Source organism: Loxodonta africana, chromosome 7 (genome assembly GCF_030014295.1).
Source record: "Loxodonta africana isolate mLoxAfr1 chromosome 7, mLoxAfr1.hap2, whole genome shotgun sequence".
NCBI classification, from domain to species: Eukaryota; Metazoa; Chordata; class Mammalia; order Proboscidea; family Elephantidae; genus Loxodonta; species Loxodonta africana.
This window is the reverse complement of record NC_087348.1, coordinates 96530389-96549507: the sequence shown is the minus strand read 5'-3', so window position 1 is coordinate 96549507 and position 19119 is coordinate 96530389. Positions and strand designations below refer to the sequence as shown.

Sequence of the window (19119 nt, the reverse complement as noted above, 5' to 3'; positions counted from 1 at the left end):
TGGATCCACAATTGATGCCCATGGAAGCAGCAGTCAAGAAATCAAAAGATGCGTTGCATTGGGCAAATCTGCTGCAAAAGACCTCTTTAAAGTGTTAAAGAGTGAAGATGTCACATCGAAGACGAAGGTGTGCCTGACCTAAGCCATGGTATTTTCAGTTGCCTCATAAGCATGTGAAAGCTGGACAATGAGCAAGGAAGACTGAAGAAGAACTGGTGCATTTGAATTATGGTGTTGGCAAAGAGTATTGAATATACCATGGACTGCCGAAAGAAGGAACAAATTGGATGGCAAGACTTCCTATCACACACTTTGGCCATGTTATCAGGAGGGACCAGTCCCTGGAGAAGGACATCATGCTTGGTAAAGTAGAGGGTCAGCACAAAAGAGGAAGACCCTCAGTGTGTTGGATTTATACAATGGCCACAACAATGGGCTCAAACATAGCAACAACTCTGAGGATGGTGCCGGACCAGGCAGTGTTTCTTTCTGTTGTACGTAGGGTTGCTATGAGTTGGAAATAACGGAACCTAACAACGATAACAATGTCAAAGTAGAATTGAAGAAGGAAAAATAAAGCAATTGCTTTTATTTTAAGGGAAAAAAAAAAGGTATATAAAAAAATAATAATAATAAGGCCTCTAAATTGAGGCCAAATGATAAAGTAGCATCTCAAGTTTCTGCTCTTCCTCTGTCACAGAGGCCCATCTGCAGAGGAGAACCTGAGTGCTCACAAGTTTTGTTACCTTCAGTTAGCACCCCATAAACATCAAGGTCACTCTCATTCAGGCTCCTTCCATTAAATGTTTAAGAGCTCATGACCCAGGTTCTAAAGGACTGGTGGAAGGGTACCCAGCCTCTGGGAAATTTTAGTTTCCTTCCAAGAGATCCTATCAAGTGTAAACTGACAAGGAAATGGATGTTTGGATGAACAGAAATGGAGGGGATCTGCTATTCCCTCAAATAGGAGACTGCTTGTGGTATATGATTGTTCCTTACCTGTTTTGAGGCTCCGTTTGCTTCTATAAAATTCCTGTCTTGCAATATTGATCTGAGGATTGTCAAAATAAGGTAAAACACTAGACGGCCACATGACCTGGTGCAATATTCTCGTACTATCTGGCTCATGGTATCCTTACCTAAAAGAAGGATTACAGCCAAGTGGTCTCACATTTTGTGATAGTTAAATGAGGAAGTGTGTGTGAAGTGTGCTTTATAAACTGTAACACCTGTTAGTTAAGCCAAAAAAGGCTTTCCTGCACATTGGCTCATTTGATCCAACACCAACTGTGATGGTTAATGTTATATGGCAGTTTATTTAGGCTCTGATTCTCAGTGGTTTGCCAGAAGTTGGACTGATTGCTCTTCCATAATGTAATATAATCACTTCCATTGTGAGATCTGCTATAAGCAGCCAGTCAGTTGAAAAGGGGGTTTCCTTGGGGGTGTGGCCTGCCTCCAGTATATCAATGGATGTTCCAGCAAGGCTGGCTCTCGCTCTGAATCCTGCATCTGACTCATCATCATCTGACCTCCAGTTCTTGGGATGAAAGATAACATGCTGACTGACCTGCAGATTCTGGGATTTACCAACTCCTGCAGCCCTGTGAACCAGCAGCCTGCTGTCTGAGCTACCAATTTTAGATTCATCAGCTGCTGCAACCACAGGAGTCAGGAGAAGCATCCAGCCTGATGCCTGACTCACAGATTTGGGGACTTGCCAGCCTCCATAACTGCATGAACCATTTCCTTGAATTAAATTTCTATATATATAAGGAGCCCTGGTGGTGCAGTGGTTAAAGCAGTTGACTGCTAACTGAAAGGTCGGTGGTTCAAAACTACCAGCAGCTCTGTAAGAGAAATATATGGCAGTGTGCTTCCGTAGAGATTTACAGCCTTGGAAACCCTATGGGATCACTACGAGTTGGAATTGACCCTGTGGCAGTGGGCTGCTTTTTTTGTTTTTGTTTGTTTTATAATTTTATATATATATATATTTCACTTGTTTTGCTTCTCTGGAGAATTCAGCCTAACACATCAACACTGTGAGATTAGTGAAATGAAAATTATTATTCTCATTTTACAGAAAGGGAAAGTGAGGCTCAGTGAATTGCATATCTTGCAATTTGCAGATTAGCAAACCAGTAAGCGTCAAAGCCAGTGTTTAATCCCAGATCTGACTCTAAGATTCATGTGTTTTTTGCTTGTTTTTTCTTTTATTCATTGCACATAAGCAAAAAGGTGCAGAAGTAACAGCTGTGGATTATTTGGAAAATCTTTGGAATGTAAATGTTATCTTCATCTAAACTGTGATCTCCTGGAGGGCAGAGATTGCATTTTATCAACCTCTGTATTTCAAGTACCAGGCACAGTCTCTGACATATAGTAGGCACATGTGGAATATGTATTGGAATAAAAAAATGACTCAGTTGGAAAGTATTGATACCTACTGTATATTAGGTACTAAGTACCCTCTGAATTGGGTGCTGTCACCATCCCCATTTTACAGAGGAGGAAGGTGAAGCTCAGAACAATTGAGTAGGCTACCTAAGGCCACATAGCTGGCACAGCTGGGATTTGGAATCAGGATTGATTTCAGGCCTTAAGCCCCTTCATCTATATAGCCTCCCAATTAATTAATAAATGAATGAACTACCTATTAGTGAAGTCCCAAAGTCAGACAGTCAAATGAGAGAAAAAGTCTGCCTCTTCTGCTCTCATCCCTTATGAACCCCACGTGCCCCACTGCCTGCAAACACCCAGGCTTTGGCCCCAGCAGCCCCTCTCTCTCCTGGCTTACACCTCAGTGAATAGAAATGCTGTTTGCTCTCACACCAGAAACTGCCGCCCGGAAAAAGTGCTGAGTAAACCCAAATAAATAATAAGTTAACATTCTCTCCTGAGGCTCTTGGGGGAAAGTTCCAGCTCTGGCCCCAGGCCCAGCCTCCATTGTGACCAGGGGGTCATTGCCCTTGTAGTATTGTGCAGAAGAGATGGGAATTTCAGAGGCAGGGTTTAGGGAGGCCTGGGGCCTGGAGATTGTTATTTCTTTGTCTTGAGGAAAGCCCAAGATGTTTTTTGTGTGAGCGAGAAGGGAAGGAAACTCAAAAATCTTAAGAAAGCATCATACCTGGAGGACTGCTAGATACAGTACCACCTTGCTCACAGCCCCACCCTCACTTGGCAGGTTTTCATAAGGGCAATTCTCGAGAGATAAATAGACAAATAGGCCCAGATTGACTTTCAGCTAGGCTAAGCAGGATTTACATGAATCGTTTTAAATTTTCAGGTATCTGTAGCCCCGGACAGTCACAGATTTATTCATCACCCAGCAAACCTAATTGAGGATTTATTCTGTGCCAAGGCTTGCACTGGATACCAGAGATGGTGGAGATGAGAGGAATTAGACCCAGCCCATATCCTCAGGTTGTGCCTAGAATGATGGTGAAACCAACACAGAAACAGAAAACCACTCTAGTGTGTAATATGGGAAGGAAAGGAGTAAGAGAATTACCACAGGGTGAATCACAGGAGACTTCTCAGAGGAGGAGGGGCATTCAAGTAGATTATGGAGTAGATTATGCTGTGTAACATGGCAGATGTTTATCAAAGAATCCTGTAGTCTCAGAGCTGGAAGGAGTCTTAGACACCATCAGGTTCCCCCTGCAATAGATGAGGAAACTGATACCCAGAGAGAGGAAGTGACTTTACTAAGCTCACACAGCAATTAAAGACTGAGCAGACATGGAACTCACAAACCTGGTCCTTAGATTCCAGTATGAAACTCATTATCCTGACCTCAATTTCAAGAAACCTTTCTTGAGTTAGTGATGTTTGCCATGCCCTTTTCTATCCCCCACTTCACTGAGGGCTTACTACACCCCGGTTAGGCCAACCAAGGGCTGCCTCATTATTGCCCACACTTTCCAGGTCAGGAAGTCAAGGGGCCTGCCAAGGGTCACACAGCTCAGAAGTTGCTGAGCCTGGGACCACACCCAGGTTTTTTCCACCCATTTTACAGCAGCCTTCATCCTTTGGGCAGCCGAGAAATCTCATGTGTTACCACAGGCAGTACCTTCCTTCTGGAGATACTGTGCTTGGCAGGTTGCTAGCGTAGAAACACACCATAAATATTAACTCTTTTTTTTTTTCTTTAAAGTTCGCAAACATTTTAGCCATTTCTAGGTTGGCACGAAGGTTTGAGGCTCTGAGATCTAATGTTGTTTTCTTTTCATTTCAAAAGTACCTGGCGTAGTAAAAAAAAAAAAAAAAAAAAGTACTGCCTTCTAAACCGGGAGTGCAGCCTGGTGGGGAGTGATGGGCAAATACTCTTAGCACAGGTGCCAGTTTCACTAAAGAAGGTGAAAGAAATGTGCTTTGAAAGAAATTAAAGGTTTTGGAATTTTCACTTGAGTTTGAAGAACGTTGGGCCGTGAGGTATAAGAAATAAGTCAGGGTCTCCATCACAGCCCTGGCAGAGAACATCAGTGGACAAGTTTGCTCAACCTGTTCCCTAAACAGCAGCTGCATTTTGGAAGTGTTCACAACCTCTGCCAGCAGTAACCATGAAGCTGTTGCTGGCCCTTAGCCCAACAGGCTTGTGAATCAAGTCCTGTGTGTGTTTTGCGTGGTCTCACAGACGGTTCTTTGTGAAGGGCTGGGCAACTCCACTCTGGCTATGAAGTGCCTCTGCCCCCCTGCCCTGCCCCAGCTGTTTGCTTTGGACCTGAAAGCCCATTTAGATAATGCTTGGAGTTGGGCTGAGGGAGCAGTGAGCAAGAGGACAGAGAATAAACCCAGCAGAAGCACAGAACAAACTGCACATTTTGGAGAACAACCCAGAGTATATCCATGGGCAGGGGACGGGCCTCCCTTTCACCCTTGCCTCAATTAGAGTCAAGGCTGTAATGAAACACGGGCTCCGGACCTCTCCAGGCGCCCCAAGACTCACAGCACTTGACTTGGCATTCAGGGACTCATCCTCATTTTGTTTTCTCACATAACTGATTTTTAATTAAATCTGACTTTTCCTCACATGTGTTCAGAAGGCCGATCCCCTTTGGAAGTGGCAAGTACAAAAGCAGGGACAGGCTGTCAAAAGGGAAAAGCAAATAGAGCAGAGCCCTTCAATCCATCCTGTTTTATGGGGAAATGGGCTCAGAGCAGGTGCTGCCCAGAGAATCGCTCTTGTCTGAGGGTCACTGTCCACAGAGATGAGTCTCCCAAGCCTCTGGAATCCCGGTTGCTCATAGAAGCCTACGTAGGTAGCCAAGTTTGACCCTTGTTCCAAATAACAACTTTCTCAATATGTTTTTTGTCTCCCTTATCCCTCTCCTGCCCCTCTGGCCTCTTCCCTCCCTTCCCTGGTTTCCTCCCTTCTCCTTCTCCTCTCCCCACAGAGATCTGCGCTGCTGACTGTGGTGGCCACGGTGTCTGCGTGGGGGGCACCTGCCGCTGTGAGGACGGCTGGATGGGTACAGCCTGCGACCAGAGGGCCTGCCACCCGCGCTGTGCTGAGCATGGGACCTGCCGCGATGGCAAGTGCGAGTGCAGCCCCGGCTGGAACGGCGAGCACTGCACCATCGGTAGGGGGCGCAGAGGCCCACGCACCTTCTCTGGCCTGCATGGCACCTCTGTCTGTCAGGGACTTCAGGGCCAAGCCTGGGCCCCTGTTGCATGCATAAACAGGGCAAAAAGTCCTTTCATCTGGCGATGTTGTGACTGGTTTTTCCTAGATGTCAATTGGGTTTAAACCCACAATTGTGTATTTTTAACCTTTTCCTTCCCAGTTTGCATTTCTCAGATCCCAGGTACCTGGTAAGCATGCCTTGCTTTTTAGCCCTTCCTGGAAAAGAGCCCAAATACAGCTTTGTGTTAAGGTGCTGAGTTCAGGAATAAAGCAGATGATGCTACCACTTATAAGTTGTGAGCAAGTCCCATCATGTCTCTAAGCCTCAGTTTCTTCACCTGTAAGCTGGAGATAAAATGCATATGAAGAACTTAGCACAGAGTAGAGTGCTCAATAAACATAGCCATTAGTATTAGTATTACATTATCATTATATGGGTGGGCTGGCTCAGGCTGAGCTCTGAGCTCTCCACTCCCACTGTACTCTTAAACCAGAGCTCCCAAGGAAGCCTGGAATCCTGAGGAAAGCTTCCCACAAGCCTAGAGGCCACATCTGCGTCCCATTAGGCCTGGACTCCCCTCTCTCAACCCTTAGCTTCAGCCCTGTCTGCATTTGTCTCCTTTCCCGTCTTGGGAGCTCCTCATCACTGGCTCCTGCTGAAGCAGCACTGCTGGCAGCTTTAAAAACAAGCTTATCACTCCATTCCCTTCTTTCTGTCTTTCCTGCTGGTTTTGTTGATTTTAAGCACAGCCAGACGTTTTGCTTGGTTTATTGTCTTGGAGTGAACACTCACCAAAAGCTCTTCATTGAATCAACTGGTTTGTGTGTGTGTGTGTGTGTGTGTGTGTGTAACTTTTTCCCCTTCCTTTTTTTTTTTTTTTTTAATGCCATGGTCTGTGATCAGATGGTAGCAAATGGTTTTAGAAAGCAGAATTCTGGGTGTCTCTCCCATCCTGAAAGGGACCTCCTGGGTCTTATAGAGAATAGAAGAGAAGCCCCAAAGCTTTTTAGTAGCAAAGAAATTTTGAGCACACTCAGCTGCCTCTTATCTCTAGCATTTTTTTCGACTTCATCCCCTTTGTTTTGCAGCCTGATATTAAATTATACCTTCAGTCCCTGGCCGTGCTCCATCACAGGGTTGATAAATGGTTGTGGAGTACCTTATATTTATTACTGATACTACTAATAATAATGGCTACCATTTTTTCTTTTTTTGAGTATTTACAGTGTGCCAAGCACTGTGCTAAGGACTTTGACTACATTACTTCAAACTCCTAGCAACCACCTTGTGAAGGAGTACATCATATTTCTTCTTTCTTAGGGACCTGAGGCTTATGGTCACATAACCTATAAGTGGTAGAACAGGAATTTGAACCTGGATTTTCTGAGCCTTGGTACAGGAAAGCTCCCCATCGGCTCCTTGCTCCACAAAGTTCAGCTTTTCTATGAGGCATTTGGTTAATATGCTTCTTAGAGGCCATGTCTTGTTATCATGACTGCACTTGGAGTTCCTTACCTTGTTCGCCTCAGATCACCCTCTTAAGCCACTCCACTGCCAATTGCTGTCCTCCCTGCTCCTCCACAGCAGGATGTCCTACGTTGCCTTACTGTGCACAATTGATGGTTTCTTTATGTAGGTGTCATCCTACCTTATGATTGTTCTAGAAACTGCTTAATGAGAAATGAACCTATTTATCTGAGGGGTCCTTTTACTTAAACTCTGCTTTTTCCCTCATCTTCACTTTTCTGAGGACTGACTGACCTACATAACTGAGGACTGACTGACCTTTTGTAGTCATTCCAGCCCCAAAGGGGCCCATTCCTATGAAACACACACACACACACACACACACACACACACACACACAGCTCTGCCCCTTAGCAAAGCCCAGAGAGAGTGAATTCTGTTTTCTGTCACCTGATTACAGAGTCCTCAGCTCACCTTACCAAATTCCAAAAAATTCACAACTATCAGACTTTTGTAGGATAAAAACATCTCATATGAGTCAAATGAGCAGGGATTTAGGGAATTCTCCCTAAGTCAAGTCACACATGACTCATGACATGGTTTGTGGGCAGGCTATGTTGCCTCTAGTGTTTTGTAGATGTTCACCAGCCTGGCTTTAGGAATATCCCTCTTATTTTGATGCAAAGAAGTCAAGCCTTCCTTCTTCTACCTCCGCTGCACACCCTGTAATCACTCTTTCAGAGCAAATTCCTCCTTGGAATTGCAGATGCTTTTTCCCCCAGAGAAGAAATACGTCAAGGTGAATGTGCATGATTCAAGATCAAGGTTGACAGTCATAAACACCAGGAAAAATGTCATAGGACGTTGGAGAAGCAATGAACTAGTCATAGTAGCTCAGATGAAAGGACTTGGCTCAGATTTCTATTACCTCTCATTGTGTGGTGAGCATTTTCTTTGTCCTTGTCTAATTTCCCTGCATGGCAACTTGCTCTTTGTGGGTCTCTGTCTGTGGCCAGCTGCATCTCCACTGGGAAACCCAACACCCTATTGCTGAAAGAACACTTTAATAACTTTGTCAAATGAAAATTAGGGAAACAATGGTGGGTGCCTTCCCTTTCTTGCTGGAATAGAAATGAGAAGGAGAAAGCCTGTTTTAATCCTTGATGGTAATAAGAAGCACTTTCTTATGTTTCAGGGGAACTGCACTCCCTCTGAGGGTCATTTAAGAAAAGAAAAAAATTGCCGATGTGAAAAGTTAGAAATTCAGTGTTAAATTTTCTCTTGTTATCAGATTTTATTATACAATAGGTCATTATAGTTCAGATAGTTCATATGCTGTGATAGAGTTATTTCCCTTATCAGAGAAAGAGCTGGTATTTGTGACACTGATGCAGAGACCTCCATACGGTGGAAGCATTAGAGAGGAGGTCCTGTTTATTTACACACTGCAGTCCTCCGTAAACAGGAAAGAATGACATGATTGCCTTATTGCTTGTATAAAGAACTAAAGAATAAGACAAATCTGGGCTCCTTATGGCCAAATCCCCAGTGAAAAAGTCTTTTTTACCCCCAATGACATTCCCCAGAGCAGATTATTATAATAGGAATTAAAGGTCCTCTTTTGAAGGCTTCAGTCCACCCTTTCTTTTATGGAAAAAATTTGATTTTTCTCAGAAGAGGTTTGTTTTCAGAATAAAAATCTAAGGGACTTTGACAGTGGGATCCTCTTTAATGACAATATTTTTGCTAAACAGCAAGAACATTTCGTGTTGAATCTTAATTCCTTAAGTTAGAATTTACCTATCTTTTTGTATCTCCAAGAAAGAACTTTGGTGAAAGCACCTTGGGTAAACCATGTGGCCACTTGGGGCTTCAGTTTCTCCCACTGTGAATCACAGAATGGGGTGTCCAGAGGAGTCCCCCAGGGGTGACAGAATGCTGGTCCTTTCCTCCACTGTCCACAGACCTACACACCTACTCCTAAAAAGTATTCCGGGGGCGGGGGGGGAATGGAGTTCTTCATTTTTGTTCTCACTTAACACTAATACACTTGCATGTACAGAACCCAGTTTTTCTAGTCCAGAAGTTAAGGTAAGACAGATCGATTCATATCAGTTTCTAACAACACAGAGTCATCCAGGAGCATACTTTTGGATGCCTTTTCCAGGTATTTTATGGGTCCCTGAAGTCAGGGACTTGACCTCAGATTTCTTTAGCTAAAGCTAAAAATCATAGTTACATTTAAAAGAAGGTGTCTAATTCTTTCCTACTTCTCTGAAAACACCACTAACATTTTGTTCACGCCAGTGCCCTTTCTATAAAGTCTCAAAACATGTGTGGGAAATGCCAGCTTCTGATTACATTTGTAGAATTCCAACCTTGACCCCAAAGCTGTGATTGTTCAAAGTTGCAGATATACAGCATTATATACCAGAATTTAGGAGAGCTGTTCAATCATATAAATCCCAATTCTTAAACAAAAGCATCCTCTTGGAATAAAAATCAAAATAATACTCTGATGATGCAGTTACTTGAGTGAGCAAAACTAGACTTTATGACAAAGAGAAATTATAAAGAAAGGCCACAAAATCTTCTGGAGTGTTTTGTCTACTTTTGAATGGTAACACTCAGGTTTCCTTTTTGTAATTAGACAATTCTTAACTGAGAGCTCACATGAGATATCAGAGCCTTTGTGATAACCCTATACTATCCCTCCTCAAAAGCATTCTCCTATAACAGGACCTGTGAACTGACAGGACAGATGCTGACAAGGAGAGAAAAAATTTACAGGGATCTAACCAAGTTATCTGAGCAACAGAGTTTGGCTTGCTGATGGTTCTGGGAGATTTCAGCCCATACATGGCAGGGATGGGAAAAGCCGAAGGAAATTTATTGGGCTTTGTGAGTTCCCTTCACCAGTCCTTTCTACACCTTCCAAAGAGACAAAAGCAGTAATGTATACAAAGTCTAAACAGGAACACCTCTCCGGTGGTGTAGCATCCATTTGAAAGATGTTCAGGTGATTATAACTACCACAGCATCACCTGCTACAATGATCCCTGTTTAATATGGCCTAACATGTACCAGTGACACAACTATTAGAGTTGACCTGAGGCTCCTGGAGAATAAGAGTGAAAAGCCACTTACCGTGTTCTGCTCAACTTCTGATAGGAGCCCTCTGAAGCTTCTTGGGATTATCCTAAGAGAAACTTTTGGAAACTTCTGTTGGTACAGGCAAGTCAGGGAAAGAAGTTTACATGACAGAGGGCATAGAAATGCCAAAGAAACCTGATACTTCAAGATCAACCTTATACCAAAGGCTTAGAGTCTGTGTATAAAAATCTTTGTGCCACCATTATCCCCAGCTTCTCACATAGTGACAAGAATATAGTAGCATAAGAAATATTTACACAAAGCTGAAAGGATAAGCATTGCCAAGAGTAAAAATTACTTCACTGCCATCATCTTCATTGCAAAATCCTGAGGAGAAAGATGCAGGGATTTTTATGAACTCCTGAACACAACTTCCATAATGCAAACTTATGGACTTGGCATTTTCTTTTCTAAAGTTGGTACTAGGAAGCCATGATGAATTTTAAAGTGACCATACTCAAGAGCGTATGTGCCAAAACTTTCAAACAATTAAAGCAACAACGGTATGGATTTCTGCATATGACTTACATAAATAAATTACATTGGATCTCAAAGACCCAGTTGTCAATTCCATTTTCAATAGCCAGAAACAAGGAAGCTCTGTTCCATTCTGAGAACACTCTTGGACTTGATATTGACTGGCTGTTATCGGCCTTTGGGTTCACAGTGTGGCTTGTGGTTGTGTAGGAAAGGAATCCCTTTTGATTTGTGGAATCAAGATTTGAAGTTTTAAATGTCCACTCTTGTCTCCTGAAAACCCAGCATGTTGATTGCAATCTGAGCATGCCTCAAGCTTTTCCATTGGCTACCAACCATTCCTCCTTGTGGTCTGAAAAAAGCACTTGGATGCTAACCAAAAGGTCAACAGTTCAAACTCACCAGTCGCTCCATGGGAGAAAGATGTGACAGCCTGCTTCCATAAAGATTTCCAGCCTTGGAAACCTCGTGGGGCAGTTCTACTCTGTACAAAAGAGTTGCTATAAATCGGAGTCGACTCAATGGCTACGAGTTTGGGTTGTTGTTTGTTTTTTGTATTTTTAAAAAGTATTGAAATTATATTTTCATTTAACAGATTTTTGCTGCTATGTAGTTCTGGAAAGTGAAATGGTATTAGAAAAGAGAGAGCTCTCTAAAATCAGCCCCAGGGCTTGGAGAGCTCATCCAATAGAGTGGATGTAATCCTTACTTATCACCAGAGCTGTGAGACCGCTATTAAGTTTGAAGACAAAGTTTTTCTTGCCAGAGAACTCTCTCAACGTGTATGTTGCTTGGTGGTGTGACCATTTGGATCCCAATGACAGTGTCTCCTCCAGCCTACTCATCCTTGCCAATCCTGTGATAGAAATCTAGGCTGACACCACCTCTTCTGAAGCTGAGTTCAGAGTTACTGCAAGAACTTATGATTATGCCTCTCCAAAAAACTCTGCAGATCTGAAAGCTAAAACCACCATTCAGTCCAACTAAGCTACTGTAATAGATGACATAACCGAGGAGATGATGTCTAAGAAATTTCAGACCACTTTGTGAAATGAAATAAATAAGCTTGACTAAGACTAAAATCACAGATGAACCAAGAATCAAGAAAGCCTGTCCCTTAGCCAGAGATGTTCCCTAGGCTGTTTTTCTTGTGGGCTGCTCCTATTTTTGCTTGTTTGACATTCCACAACTTTATTCATTCCTGATTTTCCCTTCTTATTTCCTGCTAACTGAAGGACTCTGCACTGTATAAAAATGAAGGGAAGCATACAGGCACAGTCAAAATCTCCTCTTCCCAATTATCCACTTGGCTGTGCAGCTTCCAGGAGCGTATTTCATCTTGAAACAGCGACCACATGGATAGCCAAACTAAGAATATGGCCTCTCATCCACCAGTCTTTTGAGGCAAATAGGTATTGATGAACAACAACAGAGTCTGTCCTCTTCAGGGACTGAAAAGACAAAACTTAAAAATTTTTTTTTTTTTTTCCTGAGGAGAGTAAGAATGTTCTTACGGGTTATAGAACCCCAGGGCTTCTGTATAAGGCCACACCATTGCAGCCCAGTCTTATTTTATGGACTTCTGATTCATGTGTGAAATCGAGCTGAGAATGGGGTCCAGCCTGGCCAGAAGGCATCAGGCGCTTCAGGAGATTGCAGTCTATCTAGCCTTGATGGGAATACACACATGGGCAAGCTGTAGGGAGGGGGTGAAAAGGAAGGAAGCTTCTCAAACAGCTATGTCTGCAGCCTAGGTGGGGAAGGTGAAAGGTACTGCTTATTGATGCTGAGATTGACAAACAGGTCTGCCCTGCTTTAAACACACAGCCAGGCACCCACATATATGCACAGGGAGGCTTATGTCAGAACAACAGTTGACATAAAAAAAAAATTTTTTTTTTACACCCTCACAAATAAGCAAAACCTTAGACTGACGAATAATTTGATACTTGGACAAAAGCCCCTCCACTGGAAAACAACACATACATCGTTCTGTCTTTTACATTAATGAGCATGGGGAGGTGGTCAGGTTTTCTTTTTGTGTTTTTTGGTTTTCACAGTGACATCCATTGACCTGCACCTCCCATTCTGCATAAGATGCACAAAGGAAGAATGCATCTTACTTAGAGCACCAAGCATTCTGCTTTCAAGTATATGTGGGCACACCTGTACGTAGAAAACTCAAGAATAGCCAGCAGATAATCTAGCAGTATATTCGACCAAAGACTCATCTCAGGAGAACTTGACCAATGCCTACCAGAGATGATTCACGTTTTTCACATTTCTATATTCCAACTTCTCAGGAACATCTCTGCCCAGGCAGGGTGCACTTGTTCTTGGTCCAGCTGCTTCCTCTAAAGGGAGGGCAGATGCTGCCCTGAGCAGACAAAGGGCCAAGTTCTGATTTTCCGTAAAGCTGAACCAAACCTGATGGAGCAGGAGTGTGGCCACCTTTGCAGCTTCCCATCTCCTTTTCTCCTGTTTTCCTATTCATATGTCCTTTTGTTTATATGGTCGCGTTTCCAAACCCCTTGGCCACTGAATGATTTGAAGTTCCCCTTGGCCCTTCAGGGAGAATGTGCTTGCCCTCCCTCCTCTCTCGTGTTGTCCTGTCTCTGTTTTCTGCCCCACTCTGGCAGAGGTCTACCCCAAGCATGGGGTACATCCTCCTTTGTGTCCTTAGCACCTGGCATGGTTATGTGGCAGGCAGCATTGCACTTAATCGATCCTACCTTACATGTCCTGTCTTTTATCTCCCAAGCTCACTATCTGGATAGGGTAGTTAAAGGTATGGTCTTCCTTCCTCTATTTTCCTGTTGTCTTTGTGTGTGTGTTTGTGTGTGAGCACAAAAGAAGAAATGTGTATATAAAAATGTATATACACCCCATAAGCATGGTGTCTAAACTCTACCACACCCCTAGCTTTGTCACAGCATTCACTGCCCAAAGAAGGTGGATTTTTGGTCACAAGGTGGTTGATATACCTAGAGTGTCATTCTCCCCCTAAGGTGCTCAGATCTGCTTGTGACATTACCATTGTGCCATTGTCCTTCCCTTCCCCTCACACACATACACCCCTCACCCTTCCCACCGTACCTTATGTCACCTTGCCCATCCCTTATGGCCCATGATCCATCAGAATTAAAGTGCCAGGAGCCAGGGTGGGTGGCCTGAAAGAGGGAAGAAACCCCAGAGCAAACTAAGAAATATTAATAACTACATTCTCTTACTGGTGTGTGTTCGCTAATTGGACAACTATGTGAACACCTACCGTGTACTAGCTATTGTGCCAGATTCTGGAGACATGGGGAGAAAAACAGACCCTGACCTCAAAGAGTGTATGGTCTGCTTTTATTTTCCGTTTTCAGAGAAGACCTGGTTTTGGTAAGTTTTTTCTTTGAAGAATGTTCCCTAAAGTAATTCCTTCCATTTTAAACATTTACATTAACTAGGTGGTGCCTAGTTTTCAAAATAGACATCATTGCTCTAAGAATAATTCTCAGAATGATCAGATATATGTTTTTCTGAAAGACTCTAAGCTTCCCACGGGGAAATACATGTTGTATTGATCTTTTTGTCTCCAGATCCTAACACAGTGCCTGGCAAAAAAAAAAAAAGTACATTCACAATGGTTAGGGAACGTGCTCTTTGACACAAACCAGACTGTACGAGTTTAAGTTCAATTCCAACACTTAATGACCTGGGTGACCTTGGGCAAGTTACTTAACTTCTCTTTACTTCAGAATCTTTATAAAATGTGGGTGATAAAAGGACTTACCTCATAGGGCTGTGTGAGAATTAAGAGAAATCATGAATGCAAAGTACTTAGCACTTTGGCAGGAATGACGCCCAGATGTCAGCTATGCTCTTCTGTCATCATCATCATCACCTTATTATCGTTATTATTCTTCTCATCCCTGTATTGGAGAAAGACTTCATTAGCCAGATGAACTTACGAAATTATGCAGTAAAATGCTAAACTGGCTTTTAACAAGAGAGAGAGACTGCTCTTGTTAAAAAATTTATGGATGTGTTTACTTTCACCAAAAATTCAGTAAAATATGTATTTTTAAAAAGGTCATGGAAAGGATTTGGAGGAAACATCCAAATGACTAAATGCTTTTCATCTGGGGCCTTCTTGCCAGCTACAGCAAAGGTGTTGCTAGGGGCCGTCAGATGGTGCCTGGTTTTGAGAAGCAAGGTTCCTCACATTTCACATGCTGCCCCTAAACTGAGAATAAAATCATCCCAGCAAGAAAAAGTAGTACCTCTGAGCCTCTTTAAAACAAGCGTTTCATGCATAATCATTATCAGAGGAATCTTCAGGATGGACTAAATATAATAATGTTACCTTCTGCTTAATGGAGCATTTTCCTACTGTGTGAAGCTTTTCACATCTTAAGTGAGTCCTGTGAAATTTTTTTAAGGGAGCAAATATAATTATGTTTTTATTGAAAAAGCAACTGAAACTGAGGAAGTTGAATGACTCATCTTCTGCTAAATGGCAGAGTCAGGATTTTGGATTTCCTAGTCTAATTCATGTTTGAAACATTCTACCTTCTATACCATAAGTCACCAATAATGTCCCATCATTTCTTTTCTCCAAACCACTGCTTCCCAACTGGCACTTTCACCAGGAAGTGGCCCATATTCTTTTTTAAACCACCAGTTCTGATCTTTAGTTCAGAAAATAGCATCAAAAAAAAAAGAAAATTTTTTGCACCAGACCTTTAATTGGATTAGGCCAGTGAATCATAACTTGCTTTAAAAGTCAAATGTTTCTAGGTCTGAACCAAGCTCCATCTGGCTGCCTTTCTGGCACTGAGTCTAAAAGAAATTCAAAGACCTGTACCATGCAAGCATAGGACTTGTCATAGTAGAGTGTTTTGCAGTTCAAAGACAAGCCAGCTTCCTTTCTTCGCTTTCCAGTTGCATTGGTTGTTGTTGTTAAGTGCTTTTGATTCATCTCTGACTCATAGTGACCCTGTGTACAACAGAATGAAACACTGACTGGTCCTGTACCATCCTCACAATTGTTGTCCTGCTTGAGCCCATTGTTACAGCTATGTGTCATTTCATCTCGTTGACGGTATTCCTCTCTTTTGCTGACCATCTGCATTGGCAGAGACTAAATAAACAACATTTATTCACTAAACAAATATGTTGAACTCTGCCCAAGTGCTGGGAAATATGGATACTGTACAACAGAAATGGCCCCTGCCCTTAGGGTGCCTGCCGTGTAGCACAGAAGACAGTAGAACAAATAATTCAACAAAATGTGATGAGAGTTAATGATAGTGGAAGTCCAGGGACTGCTTAGCAAGGAGACTCACCCAATTTAGGCAGGGGCCTTATACACCAGGATTTTGGACTTTTTGTAGCGGTTAAGAGCTATGGCTACTAACCAAAAGGTTGGCAGTTCGAATCCACCAGGCACTCATCAGAAACCATATGGGGCAGTTCTTCTCTGTCCGTAGGGTCACTATGAGTCAGATCCAACTAGACGATAACAGGTTTGGTTTTGGTTGGTTTATTAAAAAACCACTGAAGGTTTTTTAAGGCAAGGTAATGAGTACCTTTGTAATTTGGAAGGATCAGTTTGAGTGCTTTATGGAGGAAGGATTGAGGAGAGTAACATTTGGAGGCAAGGAGGGCAGTTAGGAGGCCATTACTGTCATCCCAGTACAAGATGGTGGTGGCCTTATCTAGGGAAGTGACTGTAGGGACCAGAAAGAGAAACAAACAGTATTTTGTATTGTGTAGCCCCTTGCCACTTAACTAAAAAATAAATACTCTCTAGGATTCTGAAAATCTTCTAGTCACATCGGATGCTAGCTCAAGGGGTACTTCTTCATAGGCTTAAGCAGAAGGTTGAAAATAAAGCAGTCCCTTGTCATTTAAAGGCCATCGTTTCTTTTGAAAAGCTTAGTCCTTCTCTAAACCTTAAAATCACATTATTTTGGCTCTAGCAAATGCCTGGTGTGAGTCCTTCCAGAGGGGATTGTTAATGGCAATTGAGCCCTCTGAATTATTGATAAGTTTCAGGGTTTCCAGAATTAATAAGCTTCAGTGGTGGGTAAGGATGGGCATATTGCTTTAAGAAAGTCAGCAAGTCACTCTGGAGGAGGCTTCCTCTTGCTGTCTAAAGGGGGTGTGATTATCCCAGAAGCAAATTGCTGGATGAGAGTAAACCTCCTGTATTCAGAGTCCCTCTGAAACCGACAGGACAGTGCAGATCCTCCAGGTATAACTCAGTCCATTTAAAGAAATTGACTGTGGATAAAGTATTCCTGTGATTTCACATCTAGAGCTCCCCTACCCTGAAAACACCTGCTCCTTCAGGCAGTTTGAGAGCAGCAGACTGTGTGCACTGGGTGCTTAGGAGAGCTTACTGGATCGAGGGATTCCACAATGGGTTTGTGGAATGAAATAATATAAGGGTGATGGGGAAGACAAGAGTTCTGAGGTCAATTTGTAAAATGCTCAGGTACTTAAATAACCACATTTCTTTGTTTCAGGACTTCTCAGGGCCTTTAATATATTAACATCCATTGTGACTTTCTAGCATAAGATCATAGGGTACAATGTTTTCCAAACTTATTTGACCTCAGAAGCTTGCTTTTGAGGAGCGTATAGAACAAGTATTTCATGGAGTTTACTTTGAGAAGTATTACTTGAGATAATAAGACCCATCTTAAATCCTTCCTGGAACAAGGTAGGGTATTAATAAATAGAATTTTAAATTCTTGAAGGCAGAGGATATATCTCATCTCTACATACCCCAGAATTAGCACAAGGCCTGGAATACAGTGGTGCTAACTTAAATTCGTTGAAATTAAGAGCAAAATTATCTAATTTGAAGTTGTTTTGACCTTCTCTACTTGGTTAGTTGTGCTAGAAGGACCTAACAGATCATCTCATCCCAAGGATTATTTTCTGACTTGTGGATTTCTTAGTGAAGTTAGACGAATTTAAAACAAATCCACTAATAATAATAGCAGCTGCCATTTACTGAATGCCTGTTTATGCTGCCAAAAAACAAAAACCAAACCCATTCCCATCAAGTTCAATTCCATCTCATAGCGACCCTATCGGACAGAGTAGAGCTTCCCCACAGGGTTTTCAAGGAGCAGCTGGTAGATTCAAACTGCCTACCTTTTGGTTAGCAGCTGAGCAATTAACCACTGCGCCACCAGGGCTCCACACTGTGCTAAATAATTAACAGACATTATCTCATTTAATCCTCTCAACATCTCTTTGAATTAGGTATTATATCCATTTTACAAATGAGAAAAACTGAAGAGCTTAAAGAGTTAAGTAATTTGCAGTCATCGGATGGCGAGTAAGTAAATGATGGTGCTAGGATTTAAAGTGAGGACTGTCCTGCTCCAAAATCCACACTCTGCTACAACATATGGATTTTATTAAAAATAATTAAATGGATTGAAATTAGAACTGCCCTAGGAAATTGGGATCTGAATTTGTTTTTAAAGTTACTTAATTTAGAAATAATATATGTAAAGTGCCTACCACAGTGGCAAGCCATAGTGGACCCTCAGTGTATGTCAGTTGTCATTGTCATCACTGTTTTCAAAGCATCTAGACCAGAGATTGGCAAACTACTGCCATGAACCAAATCTGGCCTGCTACCTGTTTATGTAAATAGTTTTATTGGAACACAGCCACACTCAAATGTGCTAATTGCCTATGCCTGCTTTCACACCACAATGGCAGAGTGGAGTAATTGCAACAGAGGCCATATGGTGCACAAGCCTAAAATACTTAAAACTGGACCTTTACAGGAAAAAAAAAAAAGCATGCTGACACCTGATCTAGAGAAATACTTGAGTTTTCTACTCTGCCTTTCTATGGGCTCTACCCGAGATTATGGGTAGAATTTAATGAAATTAATATGGCCTCTGTCCAAAATAGGGAGAAGGTAAAGGTGAGTAGAAGATGTAGATATTATATAGATATTATATCCCAGCTGCATGCCAGGCTTTGTGTATCATGCATACATTATTTAGTCCTCAAAGACATTAAGTAACTTGCCTGGATCACAGAGCCAAGCCTCATAATGCTTCCAAGCTTGTGCTCTTACACAAGAGATGTTCTCAGCATCTTACAAGAGGCTGTATCTTGAAGCAAAAGAAAGCAATCTGCTGCCATTCTTAAAGATTGCACCCTATCTCCTTCAAGACTAATTCCAAATACAAATGAGGCTTAATTGAAAGGAAATCCCAGCCATATGGACAAAAATTTTAATTGGGGCTAGTTGGGGAAAGGGGTCTCTGTAATCGCTTAGATCACTAGGAATGGCTGATGTTGGCTACCAAGTCAGAATGCCTGGTTGTCACCTGCACATCACAGCACCGTCCCTGCAGCCTGCTTT

At 42.3% G+C, this 19119-nt stretch overlaps 1 protein-coding gene across 1 annotated transcript in view; it reads left to right on the top strand.

Annotated features, from left to right (window-relative positions):
- The window catches only part of TENM4 (teneurin transmembrane protein 4), a 259651-nt gene that overhangs the window by 122688 nt on the left and 117844 nt on the right, over nucleotides 1–19119 (top strand). The window contains exon 10 of the mRNA XM_064288757.1: nucleotides 5400–5585. Coding sequence (XP_064144827.1) covers nucleotides 5400–5585 — 186 coding nt within the window. The remainder of the gene's footprint in view (nucleotides 1–5399; nucleotides 5586–19119) is intronic.